The sequence below is a fragment of the Diadema antillarum genome, unplaced genomic scaffold (genome assembly GCF_040938485.1).
Source record: "Diadema antillarum isolate AM-2024a unplaced genomic scaffold, OU_Dant_1.0 seq00000510_RagTag, whole genome shotgun sequence".
Lineage (NCBI taxonomy): Eukaryota > Metazoa > Echinodermata > Echinoidea > Diadematoida > Diadematidae > Diadema > Diadema antillarum.
The window spans coordinates 839,756-855,847 of record NW_027271464.1 but is presented as its reverse complement, the minus strand read 5'-3'; the positions used below and the strand labels follow the sequence as shown (position 1 = coordinate 855,847).

The following is a 16,092-nucleotide window of genomic DNA, read 5'->3' as shown; positions in this document are numbered from 1 at the left end:
AACGTATGGCATTATTTTGTACCCACATACTCTAATCGTCCATGTATTTGGCTCATAACCATAATATACCACACAACATCGCCAATGAAGTGGGAACAGAATCATCACAAATATGGACTCCGAGTAAGGTAAAAACACTCGAGCATTAATTTGCATAAGTCAAAAAGCGATTATTCATGTTCTGTATAGTGTGGGCATTTTACCTTTCCATTTTCTCATTACAATCAGAAACCTGCTTATAACTACGAACTTTCAACATTGTTCAACTGTAATTTATAGGTGGTTGTAGTAGGTATAACAGGAATAAAGCGGTGGCCATCTCGCAGAGCGACTTACATTCGCAACGAAATGAAAACAACCAAGGGGTGCCAAGTCTTAACCATACGAACAGCTCGGGAAAATACCAAAATCGTCATTAAACTCCATTTTGGAAACTGGCCAGAGGCACGTCGAAATAGCAGCAAATTTACGTACAGGTGTGATGATATGGGCGTATATAGCAGTCTATCAATTTTATGACGACAAAAAGACAGAATTAAGGACATAATACATCACTATAACTCTCCCAAGGAGGCCTAGATCTTATCTTTTATCAGTGAAAGAGTGTGTGTGTGTGTGTGTGTGTTTGTGTGTGTGTGTGTGTTTGTGTCTTCGTAACAAGATGCTGATAATGTAGTTCATTCATATCACTTTTCTCTTTCAATGACAGTTCAGAAAATGAATTATAAGAGTTGTAGGTGTGTTTGTGTGTGTTTTTTACCCATATGTTGCAGATTTCAAGTACTTTGTGACTTATGTCTATAAGTTATCTTATCTTATATCTTATAAGTCGAACACATGACTTTTTGTCCATTTGGATATCGATATACATGTATTATGGTTATATTATTTAATGATATGGATGAAATCTCGGTAAAAAATTATGCAAAAAAAAATATGTATGCGTGTGGCTGCCGGTGGTATTTCGCAAGGAAACAGAAAATCTGTATTCATGGAGACTGTAATAAAGTTTTAAGAGATGAATCAAGGAGCGGTAATGGTTAAAATCTGACATTCAGCTGGCACGCAACCATCTTACAATGATAGATATTTTTCTAATACTTTAGTGTATTTTATTTCACTGCCAAGTGCGGCTAGCCTTGACACAGTAAGGGATGGGGGATTGAATTGCCTCGGTGGCGGTCCGTTATCTCTCTCAGATTTGACGATTTTTGATGGTGTATTTTCCAAGCAATCTTTATCCATGTAATGTCCTTAATTCCCCCATAGTATTAAAGAAAATAGTAGACGACTTCATATCGTAGTTTTTTGGGGACAGTCTTGACTAAAATGTTATTGAACTCAATAAAGTTATGTTTTTAACTACGTTTATCTATATTAAAAAACATTTCATGATTCTTATGCAAGTTCCCTCCATATTTGCTACTAGCTAGTGCTATTTCAACTCAAAGTGATTTCATGAAGATCAAATTATTTGTATATTACGTAGGTTCATAATAATGTGCTTGTAGTTGCAGGTGTGTATGTGTTACACTTTTGCTATACTGTTGCTTGTACTTGCTTTATGACACTCCCACCTTCTTGTACAAATTATTAATCCTACGTAGCAATAATTTTGTATTATTTGGATATGGGAATAAATGAAATGAAAAATGAAATGAATTAAACTTTACAGAAAGGAGCAACTGCCTCAGATAAGTTATAAACGAAGAACTGCTTGACAAATTAGGTAATCTAACATGATTGAAGTATTATTGTTATTATTATTATTATAGTTATTGTTGTTATTGTTATTGTTATTGCTATCAATATTATTATCATTATTATTATCATCATCATCATCATTATTATCATCATTATCATTATTATTATTAATCCCGTTCTGTCTGCTTTAAGTCATCATCCTTTAAACATGTTCGGTGTATGGTATATTTGAAGGAGGAAGATTGTACAATGTCGATTTCTTTCACTCTCTAGCAAATTACTTAGTATACTGCTCTAGTGTGAATGGGTCCCTATCTCGCATTGGTTTATCTGTGTGAAACAGCCCATTTCGTGTAGTCTACTTTAAGAAATTATGCAGGTATATCATGGCTAATATCACAAACAATGATGTGCACGCTCTGCGTTCAGCATAAACTTACCATATGGCGACAGTAAGGTGTTCCCTTGCTATATGTTTGTGTCATTAAAACGTATATGGATAGAATGCGTGTAAATGCATACACTATAATTCATCTATAATGTCCCATTGAAAAACAGCTCATTTGTTGTCAGGTCTTAAACAGGAATTTGCTCGGCTCGCATTCGAAGGGGATATGTCTAGACAACACAAAGTATACGTCATACACACGCACACAGACACAGACACACAATTCGCCAATATGCGCAAACTTGTATACACATTAAGCATCATACATAACTCATAGTATCATTTCATAGCTTACATCATTTTCAGAGAAACATCTTATCTCTTCCCTTTTCTTTTTTTGAAATATATAAAATATATTAACGTTTACATACATATACACATAATCATAATAATACATTGAGATATGTTGATAAACTTATATGATGTTGCATGTGTGTATGTGTATGTGTGTGTGTGTGTGTATGTATGTGTGTGTGTGTGTGTGTGTGTGTGTGTGTAACCTAAAACCATTGTTAATCGATATTTTGTCTCATTTTGTTCTATTGTGTTATCAATTTCTTTCAGCATTCTCTGCCGGCATATAGACATAATTCATGTTTATATGGATAAGGAAAATTTTGTTCGACGAGCATATTTCTTGTCTTGGTATGCACTTGTTAACATTTATTAGTAAGATTTAGATATGTGTGTGTGTGTGTGTGTGTGTGTGTGTGTGTGTGTGTGTGTGTTTGTGTGTTGTATGATTATTTAAGCATGTGTGTACTTTTGTACTGGGGTGTATGCGTGTGTCCTGTGTATTTCAATCCAATTTCATTTCAATTCAAATATTATTTCATTTTTTTCGATGAGAACATATACATTTCACTTTCTTTGGTAACATAAGTTTTCATGTTATGTATTGTAAGTTGTCAACTGATAATCTCTGAGCTAGAGATTAACAGTCACCGTATTGAATAAAATTGAAAAAAATTGGAAAAAAATATTATTAAAAAAGCATGTTATTCATGGACCCCACCCATGTCATAATGGCGTGGGAATTCTCCGTTACGTGCTCTTTCTGAAAGAATCGTCCCGTATGTCCCATTCACTTCAGCTATAATACACGATGTATCCTATGTCAACATGCACTACCAGTCAATTTGTTGGTCTTTTTTTTTTTGCGTGATTTATTTATCTTTACCTAGTCGAAGCGAGGTCATCTGCTTGTTGCACAGAAGAAACGAATAATGGATTGATTATATGTTCACACGGATATGAGAGGAAAATCAATACCATCTCGCACGCCCAAACACGTAATGATCGCTCTAGCCCTGTTTTTTAGGTCGCGGCAGGCAAACTGCAATTATCACCTATTACGAATGCATCATATACCGTTCTACAGCATGAGTGCAAACAACAGACCTGTTTTATTTGGAATTCGTGATAATAATTGTAGATCGTATCCAAAGTATAAATCCCCATTTCCAGACCCCTCTTTCCCTTAATATAAAAGGAAGAGGGAAAAAATTATCCCGGATAAAAAGGAGGTTTTTCGCCCTCCGCGTTATTGTCATTAATGTGTTGGGCAGGTGCTGCTAAGACTAAATTAGGAAATAAATCCTTATTTTACTATAAAGATTGTCCACGTAGCATCTGCTTCAGAGAAAGTTAGCGTAAAATTAATGCTGAATGCGTTGTTAAATGCAACGTGCATTTAAGTATTTTTCGAGAAACATCTTTGATAGTTACTAGGACAACAAAATGCTGTGGATTCATTACTTTATTCAGTGTAAAATCAGTGTTATTGGACTGTTTCGTCCACAATGTATAACCCTCTAGAGCCACAAGCACAGCGTGGAGATCAATATATCAGTGATCATCATTCCACTGGCAATGGATTTCAAAACTAGATCGAGACGAGAATTTTTGAAAAATGGCAAATGCATTCTTTACTTTAGACTCTTTCTCTATACTGTTCATGTTTTTGTTCTTTCTTTCTTTTTCACTTTGTGAGGCATTTTTGTATTTCTTACTTGTATATCTTTTCATCTCTTTTCCCCTATTCATGTCGCCTATCTCATTTACACCCGAAGGATTCTCGTCCTCGAAAAACATGAATTTCAAAACTAATCCCCTCAGGGTAAATTATTCATAGGCTATAGCTCTCTTGCCGCTTCCGAAAGGACGAGTGTCATTGTTTCTCACTCCTTGTGTTTAAGGAGATATGAAGGAAAAGGACAAGGCAGAAAAATCCGACTTGCACACCTGTTTCTTTAATAACATACCCAAGGTCTGTCCATTTCGAGCCGTTGATACAGACTCTCGGCCGGAACTAAGTAGATCACCCAGCTTGATCATGATACTATGATGTGTTGACTGCTGTGGGGGGTTGGTGGTATAAATCATGATTCGAGTGCGTTGGAAAGGACGTTTAGAGTGGCGTATTTCCGCCACACTGCAGCAAAGCGTAATCGGCGAACGCTTGTGCCTGTGATTCCCATGTTTTTTTTAATCTATCTGTTTTTATACTCTTTCGTTTGTTTCAGTTTGATTTGTTTCCGTTTTGTCTTTGCCAGTTTAGGAGAAGGTTGTTGTTGTTGTTATTGTTGTTGTTGTCGTTGAAAGCGTTGGCAACATCGGTTTCCAAGAATTTTGCCATTATTTGACCGCTTCAAAGAAAAAAAAAACAGGGCATGAAATCGATGACGCAAGGATATACAGATGCATACGTGAGCTGACGATAAATCTGGAGATAATGCCGAGATATGTAGATCATGGACACAATTATTGAGGTAGATGTTTTTGTTTGTTTTTTTGTTTGTTGTTTTTTGGTGTGTTTTGATAGTAATGAGTCATCCTGTCATTCATCAAATGATTTTGATGAATACAGGGGGATTTTTGTCGACCTTTTCGGCCAGTCTGGCGAAACTGTCTCTTTCTAACATGTATATGCAGTGTCTCTTCCGACAGGTATGACAATTGTTTCCATTTGTTTACCAGTAAGCTGTTTTGAGATTATGGATTTCCTTCTGTGGGACCTTCATACAGAGTGGGCACGAATAAGAAAAGTGTATAAGGGGGAAACGATTTCATTGGGATGATAATCTCATCACCGAAAGTTATGAGATACCGCCTAGCGTTTACTAATAACGTTATCATTTTCAAAATGATGATTGTAATAGGGACGTCTGGTTCTGACCTGTACGACGGTGGTGTTACGAGATACTCTGTGGTCTGTCCTTATATTATATAGAAGGGGTCCCGACCGTGTACAGAACCAGTGTAGCTCCATTATTTATGCAGCGCGAAAAGATGCAAGATGAAGCGTTCAACGGTTAAGTTCAATTCAATTCAATTCAATTCAATTCAATTCAAACTTAGTCCATTTTTCGAAAAGAACATAAACATTTCACTTTCTTTGGTAACAGAGAATAAGGTTGCATAATCAAAACAAAGTAAATTGAGAAAAATATAATTGTGGAACCTTGGGGTAACAAATACGTTGTAATGAAAATTGATTGAGTGAAGTGATACAGACGATATATCATTACGCAAAACATCGAAAAATGGAGGGACCCACTAAAAAGACAATGCTTGTAGAATGTGGGCCCCTCAGGTACAGAATGTCAATAGAAAATGAACTGATGCAAAAAGGGGAAAAAGGTTGGAAATAAAGTCAGAAAAAAGGTATGGAAGCCCACTAAGAAGACAGAGTAACAGACAGACCCACATACACAGGCGAATAAACATTAAACGAGACTAGAACGACAAAGCTTATAAAGGGGGACTAAAATACAAGACAGAACGAGACAAGACTAACATAACAAGAAGACAATACAACGGACAGAAAGGCAAAACAGATCCAGCGATCCTCGACAGAACTATATCGAAAAAATAATGGGATGCGTGAAAAGGATACGGAAATATAGAAAAATAGAGAGAAATAGATGCAGAAGTGGTACAAATAAAATCGAATCTACTCTGTAAGTGTCTCAGGACAACAGGGACGAGAAAATACGTGACAGTATATCACTTGTAATCCAAATTCTTCGAAAAGGACTTCAAATAAGCCAGCAGGCTAATTCAATTCTCTGGGACCATAAAATTGCAATAAAAAAGACTTTAATCTCCTTTTAAATGAATATATGGAGGGGGCATTTTTTACATCATTTTTATTCAAAAAATTCCAATAAGTTGGGCCAGTATAAATAAGTGTGTTCTTAGCAAAAATCGTTCTTAAAAGAGGTAAATGAAATTCATTGGAATGTCGAGTGGGATACTCATGGAATGATTGATTTCTTTGAAACGTAGAATCGAAAATGGAGTTGTTGCTGTAGGTATACATAAATTGTCCCAAATTAAATAAAAACAAATCTTTAATTTTTAGCAGCTTATTAGAGGCAAATAACAAATTTGAGTGGGAGGGTATGGAAGGATAACAGATGACACGGAGAGCTTTCTTTTGTAGAAGGAACACTCTATCCAGTAGGTTCTGGTGAGTGTTGCCCCAAACTAAAACACCATGATTAAGATAAGGCAATATCAATGACGAATAAAACATCAGTAATGATTTTTGTGGGATATATAATTTCATTCTATTTATAACGCCTATATTACGCGAAATTGTGTTGGATATAATTATAGTCAATATGTAACTTCCAAGAACGTTTGCCGTCAACAATAATTCCGAGGAATTTAAAATGTGAAACTCTTTCTAAATGAAAATCATCCAAAACTATAGCTGTACTCAAAGTGTCAACAGTATTACTAAAAATCATATCGTTTTTTTGGCATTCAACGATAATTTATCGTCGAATGCCGTTGAACACTTCATCTTCTCGCACTATATAATATATAAAATTTCACATATATATATATATATATATATATATATATTTGTTTGTGTGTGTGTGTGTGTGTGTGTGTGTGTGTGTGTGTAAATCAAAAACACGTTTTGTCCTCATCCGCATTTGCTGTTGCTGAGTGAGATAATTAATCAAAGAAGACCTGACTTTACAAACTCAAATAATATCTTATGGGTTCGTAATGCTTTCATGACGAAAGGCCATTGCACCACCTTGACATAATACATGTAGTGTTTCAACATGGTTATAGCTACCCGCATATCTAAAAAATATGCGGGGAGCTTTATATACATAGTACGTGTGTGTGTGTGTGTGTGTGTGTGTGTGTGTGCGTGTGTGTGTCTGCGCACTTACTTTAGACAAATAGACACGGATAGCCCGATAAGGTAGATTAAAAGGCACGTACAAATCTAAGTTGGCAGTCATGTAGTTATCAAAACGCATCCATTTTAACTACCCCCCCCCTAAGAAATAAGTAGCAATTTAAAGCTTGTAAAATACCTCAGAATCTTTCAGGATTTGAACTAGAATGATACCAGTTCCCCAGTTCATGTAAGCATAAAATGCTGGTACTGTTATTTCATGAAGAACATTTCGTTATGGATATAGATAAATGTTTGTACGTCGCAAACAACTGAATGTGCCGCACGGTTATTTGATATCTTATGAAGATAACCATATTGCTAAGATCTCAATTGACTTGACGAATTTTGTCACTTGACGTTCAAAAGAGATCGATGAGAAAAAAAAAAACAACAACAACAAACGAATATGACGATGTGTGGATCTCAGAAAGCAAATCTTACAAAACCAAAATTCGTCTCAGGTTTTAATTACTTCAAGACTACATTTTATTGTGATGGGGAATTTCACGAAAGTGATGGGATGTTTAAAATCGGAAACTACTCTGGTAAAAGAGAACCTCATTCTGTTGTTGTTGATCATTGACTTTTCAATTAAATTCAAATTATTTTATTTCCACATAAAGTAATACAAAGCAATATACATATTGCTTACATGACTTTGAATCACATAAGTTTCAACAAAACATGGATACAATTATGATAATATCAATTTTGTTTTTAGATAAATAAACGAGAAAGCAAGACAATTTTATTTTGCAACTCTATATGGAAAAGAGCAATTCACAAGAGAAGTATAGCTTTTAAATTTTGTGAATTACTCTAGAAGATGAGGGCCTGCCCTGATAGAAGCAACAATGTGCCCTTGCTGTCTCTCCCAGAATCATTCAGTATGCGACAGTTTTCGATATATGAATGAAAATGTATATATATATATATATATATATATAATATATATATATATATATATATATATATATATAATGAAATTTGAAAATGAAAGCAAGTAAAAGTAAAAAGAGATGCAGCGATCACATAACATTATGATTCGCACCATTTCCTAAGAAATTATCATCTCTCCCTGACTGGTGAGAGACAAGATATGATAGTACCCAGGAGTGTGATCCAGCGCTCCTGGTCGTAAACAACGTCATTTGCAGAAGTTTTTTTTTTTTCCCGCGTGGTCCGTTACGACTTCCGGAAGATAGATAAATAGATAGATAGATAGATAGATAGATAGATAGAGAGAGAGAGAGAGAGAGAGAGAGAGAGGGAGAGAGAGGGGGGAGGGAGAGAGAAATCAGTGATAATTCTGCATCATGATCTATCTTTTGGCACACTTTAAACAAGGCCAGTTAATCATCATAACAGATCAAACGGTGATCAACAAGAAGACCGAGAAAAAAAAAATCGATTCCAGAAAAAGGCCTAAATGCTATTAGGTATTGCTAAACAAATATTGACCGTTTCGGCTTCAGCAAATTTGCACGAGTTTACATGAATGCATTGGATTGGTATTTCATGGTGGAAAAAGTTCAATCGTCTGATAAAACCGTGAAGAACTCACATTGTGTGTCAACATACAGTTGAGAGGATTGTGGCGCAGTGGATAAGACTCTTGACTTTCAATCGGGGGACCCGAGTTCGAATCCCGCCCAGTGCTTACGTCCTTGGACAAGATGTTTTTACTCACCATGTCCCTAAGTGTATAAATAGGTACCTGGCAAAGCTAGGGTAATAACAATGACAAGGCCGTCTAGTAAAGCAGTGGGAAGACAAAACAGGCTGCCCTGGATAAAGAGATTTTTCGGGATGGCTTTTTCAAAAGAGTATATTGTCATTTTTTATTTGGATGAACTGAACAAAGACAAGGGTCATTGACTTATTGCCCCAGACAAGATGGGCAGGGTATAGGTTAATAAACATGATAAACATCGAGTTACATTGATTCGTATATTTAATGTTTACGTGAAACATCAAAGGCAAGAGAAACCTCTCGGATAGATGATGAAGCTTTCTGAATAGGGTGCGCTTTCTGTAATACGCAGTCTCTCTGGTATGTCTTCACAGACGTATCACAGCTTTTGTTGGAACAAAATTGTTGATATCGTGGGGTTTTGTATTCTCTGCAGCTGCTTCAATATTGACGATGTTTATAATAGCAGGTCTCTTATCGCCTATGTCAGTTTTGATTAGTCATCCATGACGTGTCATGGAATAGAATACGCATTCAGCTACTGAGACCACTTTTACACTTGAAAGGCGGCCCCGCCCCGGGGCTGGCCTGTAGTGAGGTCGAACCTGCTAGAGCAGTGAGTTTTTCTGTGTGTGTGTGTGTGTGTGTGTGTGTGTGTGTTTATGTGTTCTTTCTTTTTCTTGTTTCCATACCATGTAAATGTGTCATCTACACTTGGATGTGAAAATGTAGGAGCCTATGCCTTATACAATCCTACCCTTTTGCAAATATTCACCAAGATAACTATGGTACACATGAAGACTTATATCGAAAGCAACAAAGTAGAACAAAAAGGTATGGGACGAAAGGTTGCTGGGTACAATACATTAGGTAATAGGCCTAACCGTATACATATTTTTCTTCGTTTTTTTCACAGAAATACAAAGCAGTGTGTTAAGATGTGAAACAAGACTACACGAATACTGAACAAGTGTTAGTATACGAGAAATTATTCTTTGGAAGGTACATACTAGCCGGCAATGATCATAAACAGGCCTCTGGAGAAGGTCATGTGACCAGCCAATCGCGAAAGCTGGTACTAGGCCGGGTTTACCTTTCACACGCAGCCGTAAACAGGCCCTGGACCTCCAGAAATATCCTGAAATGGAGCCGGGTTTTGTCGAGTTCTTGGGGCCGGCCTAAATAACAGCTAGGGGTCTTGTTTGCTTTAAAAATAAAATCAAACCAAAACCAAAACCAAAAACTATATTCTAAACGCATACGTTTCTTTCACATCTCCCTCTTCCAGTATATCTGCTGCTTGGACTTGGCATGATGCTCCTCCTCGTCGACACCATCATCAAGATCCCGGAGATCCAGCGTCTTTGGGAGATGTCGTCGATGTCCGCTCCGTCGTCTGCCTCCACCTCCCTCAACTCCTCGCGGAGTGCCTCGCCGACGCCCTCCGGCGGCGGAGACAAGTCCTTGCTCAAGACCTTCGGTGGTAAGCACAAGTCGGAGGAGGAGCGAGAACTCACTACGGCCGCGGCGCCGATAGGCACGTATGACGCCATCGGGGTGAAAGAACAACGCGATGCGTGAGAGGAAGAGATCCCGCAGGGGTCATGATTTATATTATGTGCAATGTGAGACCTGACGTGACTATAAGAGCACTTCCGGTGCCAAAGGTCAAATGTCGAAAACGCAGCGGTACTTTAAAAAAAAGTATAGGCCCTACTACAGTTACAGAAGACGTGAGACGTTTTGTTCGTTTTTGGAACAAGACAAAAGGGGCATTGTTGCTTAAAGCGCAAACGACTTGTTGCATATATCTGTTGCACTAATCAAGACGATATCAAAATGTGGAGCTTGTCGAGCTGACAACAAGCATGTGTAACAAGTGACGGGTAAGTGGATGGAAGAGGGAAAACAGGGCGGTCGTAGGGATATCGCTGCATCTTTTCTTTATCGATCATTCAACTCCCGTGTTTTGCTGTGTATTACCTAAGTTTATATTACTCTTGCCAGTCCGGCTCGCATTGACAACACTAGAATATATCTATATCTTCTCGTTAATGTGATTAATTATGTTTATATATATATGTTTATGCGTCTAAGTATAACACAGGTTTTAGCTCGTCGTTGCGATTACATTTCCACTTTAAGTAGGTTTGTCCCATTTAATGTCGTAAGAGACGGAGTATTAATACAAAACATAATTTTGTAAGTTCTATATGCACGTTCTTCAAACAAAGGGAAGTGTAGAAGTCTAATAGACTCCATCAAGGTAAAAGAGATCAAATGAAAAGGATCAAATTAGCACTATCATGATACTGATGAGGTAAAACAGACTCCAGATTCACAGGTAAAGTAAAAGTGGGGTAGGTATGACCCGTATCATGCTGAACTGCGAATGTGAACGTCCGACACAGTCGCTTAAACCGGAATTCGGCATTCCTATATATCATTTTTTTTCCAATTCTGTATAAGCTGAATAGTGGTGGTAAATCTGTGCCAACAATGTACGGATTATATGGATGACCTCACTGCTTGAAAAGGAATAGATAATAGGATGAGTTAGATAAATATTTGCTTGGATTACTTCGTGTTATGATACAGGCTCGTCGATCATGCATGATCAATAACAACAAAATCAACCACACACACAAAATACAAACAAACAGTCAAACACAAACGTTATGTGCAAGGTTCGCGAATCGGAGGTCATGTTTTGTTTTTTCCTTGAGATATTATGTTCAAAAGTATGCACATAGCGCTTTGAGACACAGCGCAATACATTTTTGTAGGCATACCGTGAAAGAATTAGTACCGAGACTCAACCCCACAAAACCCATCTAGAAGGCTACTTAAAATACTTCTGCCAGATAATGTAATGTTTCGACATGCCTAGTGGTTTTGTTTGCGTGTTTTCTTTTCTTTTCTTTAGTTTTTTTTTTTTTTTTAAAATTTGAGTTAAGCACCACCAGCAGTCCTGATGTGCACGTTAGTATAAACATAGTGTGATTTCGGTTCGTACATTATTGTGTACTTACAAGCCTAACTTGCTCCATTTGAATAGTCTTGCCTTATAAAACGAGACACGAGAAAGTCGTTGCCGACAGTCTGTCTATTGGTGATGAAGAAAGAAATGCTGCTCCCGTCTTTGATATCAAAGCAAATAAATATATCACTGAATGAGCAACAGATTTGTTGCGTTTTTTGAGCATCAAAATGTGTTCTGTCGATTCAAAGATTACGACGCCATTTTGCTATGATAACCATGATTACGGGTATTAAAAAGAACAATTTCAGACCGCGTTGATAGTTTTGCCATCATGGCTCTTTTAAACCCTTAATTTGTTTGCTTGTTTATTTTCTGAGGGAGTTATTGAATCTTAATTGACATTTCGTTGTGCAGACCCTCTTTGTTTATATGATTTGGTATGGTTTCACAGTCTTTCGACATTAACAGTGTTTACGATTGATTTCTTGCTGGGTATACTCGTATTGTGTTTAAAGTGTGTATTATCTGTCTGTCAAGCATAAAAGTGCCAGTTATACTGGACAACCAGCACGACGTCAATTCTCCTGTAAGTTTGTGTTCGTGCGAAAATATTGTGTTGCATTTATTCATTTCAATCATAAATGAAACGCAAAGACACTCACCCAAATCATGCACTGTTATATCTTATGCATTGTCACTCTTAATGATTTTTTTTTTTTTTTGGTTCTTGATGGCACGTATTTGCGCAAAGATGTCTCGATTTACATTATATTAGTACTGTCACGCTGAAAGGAAGGCTTCTATTCGTTATTCCGAAGGTTCGTTAATCCGGAAATGAAATAAGGTTGTTATGCCGAAGGTTCGTTAATCCGAAAAAGAAGGAAGGTAGGTGTCATGAGGTCGAGGCGTGCTCAGTGTAAAGTGGACATTATACGTGTATGTATAGATTAAATAAAGTGTGAATGCATCAATGGATTCACAAGGTTTACAATCGTGTATCATGAGAAGAGACTGTATATTTCTTTTCTCTCCCGTATCCCACTTTTTTTTCTCTCTTTTGTTTGTGGAGCTGTCATCAGTTGAACTACGTAATGATAATCGTGTTTATGTCAGTGCGTTAAAAATAATGTGTGTATGTATGTGTGTGTGTGTCTGCGTGTGCGTGCGTGTGTTTGTGTCTTGGATAAATTCGTTGGAATGTGCATGAGCAAGGACAAATAGGGCCTATGTCCTGGATTCAAAAGGTTTATAGTGTTTGCTGATTCCGTTCTGTGCCAGTGAGTCAAATTTGCACAAACTTCACGCACATACTTACGGACAGAAAATTCATGTGTCATGCAGTGGGCTAATGGAATACTGTGTCATGATACGAGATAATATGGCACTGTTCATGATGTGTGTTTGACTGCGATATAAGATTTTACGCAGGAGGAATACATGCTAAGCTTAATTGCAGTTTTATATTATCAAGGTTGAGATGTAATAGAACCATATGAGAGCTAATTGTACGTTTGATATGCATATACAGTTAACACAGTACACTGTAGAGTAGGCACCATTGTTTTATCAAAGAGAGCAAGATAATATAACATCAACTTCCCGTGCAAGACAGACTTTATATTTCTAATACACGAATGTGAAGGGGAAAAAAAATGCATGCCACGTGTGACCAATCAACCAATTACAATGTGTAGGCTTATTATTAATACGCTATAAAAGTTATATGATGATGCATTATAGGGCTCACACCTGTAAATAAAATCAAATGTCCCTGACCCATTCACAAAATCGTACCAAAGATACTAAAATGAATGAAGAAGAAAATCAATCAAAAATCAGAAATGCAGTATTGTAAAGAAAGTGAATAGCTTCGGATATTGAGTATGCATTCCTCCACAAACTGCATTTTGGTTGGATGATGAAAGCTTTTTCTCATGGAATTTGAAGGGACTATATTTCATTGGGTGTATGTACAGAGTTTTGAGTGAAAAGAATTTGTAGTCTGGCTTTGCGAACCCTTGGGCAGAGTTTGAGCTGAAGTACCCCGCTTGGAAATTTGGTGGATGAAAGGATATTTATTTCAATTATCCAGGTTAATGACGATGAAACACCTCATTTCTCTCAGCTATTTTACAGATTTTTTTTTTTAATATTTTGAATGTTAACACACGTCTCTTTGGAGAAATATTTACCCGTGTGAGCCCTATAGCTGGTGTGTGTGTGTGTGTGTGTGTGTGTGTGTGTGTGTGTGTTGGTGTGTGAGGTAGAGTTTGTGAGTGTGTGTGTGTTTTGAACGGTATTAGCTAATGCGCTAATACAACGTTACGATAAATGAAAATACCAAAATAAGAACGCACTTACAGCTGATTGGTTGGTGCTCAGCTGTTGTCATGGTGACCGCGCTCATCGTACTTTACCAGTAATCAGATGGTGTCCCAGGAGGGCCCTGCGTCATACACGCCGCGCACGCACTGGTATAGATAATTCTCTAAGCAGTAGGAAATTCCTAAGGGCATATTGAGAAAAAAAAACAGAAAGAAGAAAATCCTGTGTCTGCAAATGTGATAACGTTTAGAAAAAGGATTATAAAACTGAATCATTGATGATGAAAAATTTACGCAAGTACTTCTGACCTTCCGCAAAATTTTTTCCCCTTAGTCTTTGTTTCTGTTGTTTTTTGTCTCTGTCGTTAAAGCCAGATTTATTAATCCCATGTGAGTTTGAATGAAATACTTTCTGTTAGCGGCATCAAAATCGGATCTGACCAATTCCCCATGGAAAGGGGAAAGAAAAATACTCATAATGCCGTCATGATCAATATTGTCAATGAATATTGACACAGTGTGTTTATAAGCGATTGACACAGTGTGTTTCTAAGCGATGCAGCAGTTTCATCTGAATGATAGCTTTCGAATAATGTGATTGGATGGAATCAGCATTAACCCCTTCCATACGGGAACCTGGTGGCCTGCGTATTATGTCTATGGACATTTCAGAATGAAGTATGGTAACGGGTTAGACATGGATTGATATCTTCACGTGACGGGCGCGTGGAAGGACTGCATCGAAAGGGAAACCCGCTCAACAAAATATACATATGATCACGCTTAAAGATGAACATATAATCAAAAATGATATCTTGCCACCATCAAAGTAGTCGTAAGCTACCATGAGGTACACAGAAACCAATTAACATGATGTATAGCGTTAGATAGGAATCAGGCTCTCCTTCTTGTCAGTTTAGTGCAATTATACTTTATTTCCATCCAACGAATGGTAATACAAAGTAAGAAGTATATGAATGAGATAAATAACCTTGTTTTAATGATTTCATTTATAAGAAGTCACGTAAAAAAAAAATCAAGACGGCCATCTACCTCTTCAAAGAACATAAAAGTCAGAAATCAGTAATACAAAAAAGCGTAGAAAAACAAAAACAAGCAAAATTATACTGCCTTATCATTGAACGTAAATATGTAAAGTAAGTTTTCAAAGTTTGTCTGTAGGACCTACTGTTGGGTAAAATGTGTATACAATAAAACATAGGAGATATATGAAGGATGCAAGATCCTATATAAAATATATCAGGAAAATCCTTCGCATAGATTTTGAACCCCTATCTCTTCATAGACCGGAAGGTTGGGTGGTTGCAAAAATAAGCTTTTGTCAGACCGCTTGTATTACTCTTTGGCTATTCAATAACACCAATTTCACGGGTGATGGTGTTCACTGAAAAACGTCATTCATGCAGTCTGATTCTTATTTGCGCGCTATAAAATGCATAAACGAAAAAAAAACCCAAAAAGAAAAAAGAAAAATAGACAGGCATAGCGGGGCCAGACAATATCAAAGGTCTCTGACAAAGATTCAACACAAGGCCACGCCTCTTTATTGATTGCAGCGACCAAAGACTTGAATTAAACGTCACGAGTTTTTCGCTCTGCGCAATGCTTAGAGTGTAATGCCATGGTATAATACATGACGTGTGTAGAGTGGTTTAGCACGGAAAAACCCGTTACGTTGCACACATTGTTCAAAGTCCACGGCACAGAAAG

General features: G+C 37.1%; 1 protein-coding gene across 1 annotated transcript in view; it reads left to right on the top strand.

Moving 5' to 3' along the window:
* The window catches only part of LOC139734099 (potassium channel subfamily K member 6-like), a 43,419-nt gene extending 31,760 nt beyond the window's left edge, over nt 1-11,659 (top strand). Inside the window, exon 4 of the mRNA XM_071644913.1 lies at nt 10,343-11,659. Within this exon, the coding sequence (XP_071501014.1) occupies nt 10,343-10,635 (293 nt within the window). The 3' untranslated portion in view covers nt 10,636-11,659. The remainder of the gene's footprint in view (nt 1-10,342) is intronic.
* The last annotated feature ends 4,433 nt before the right edge of the window (nt 11,660-16,092 follow it).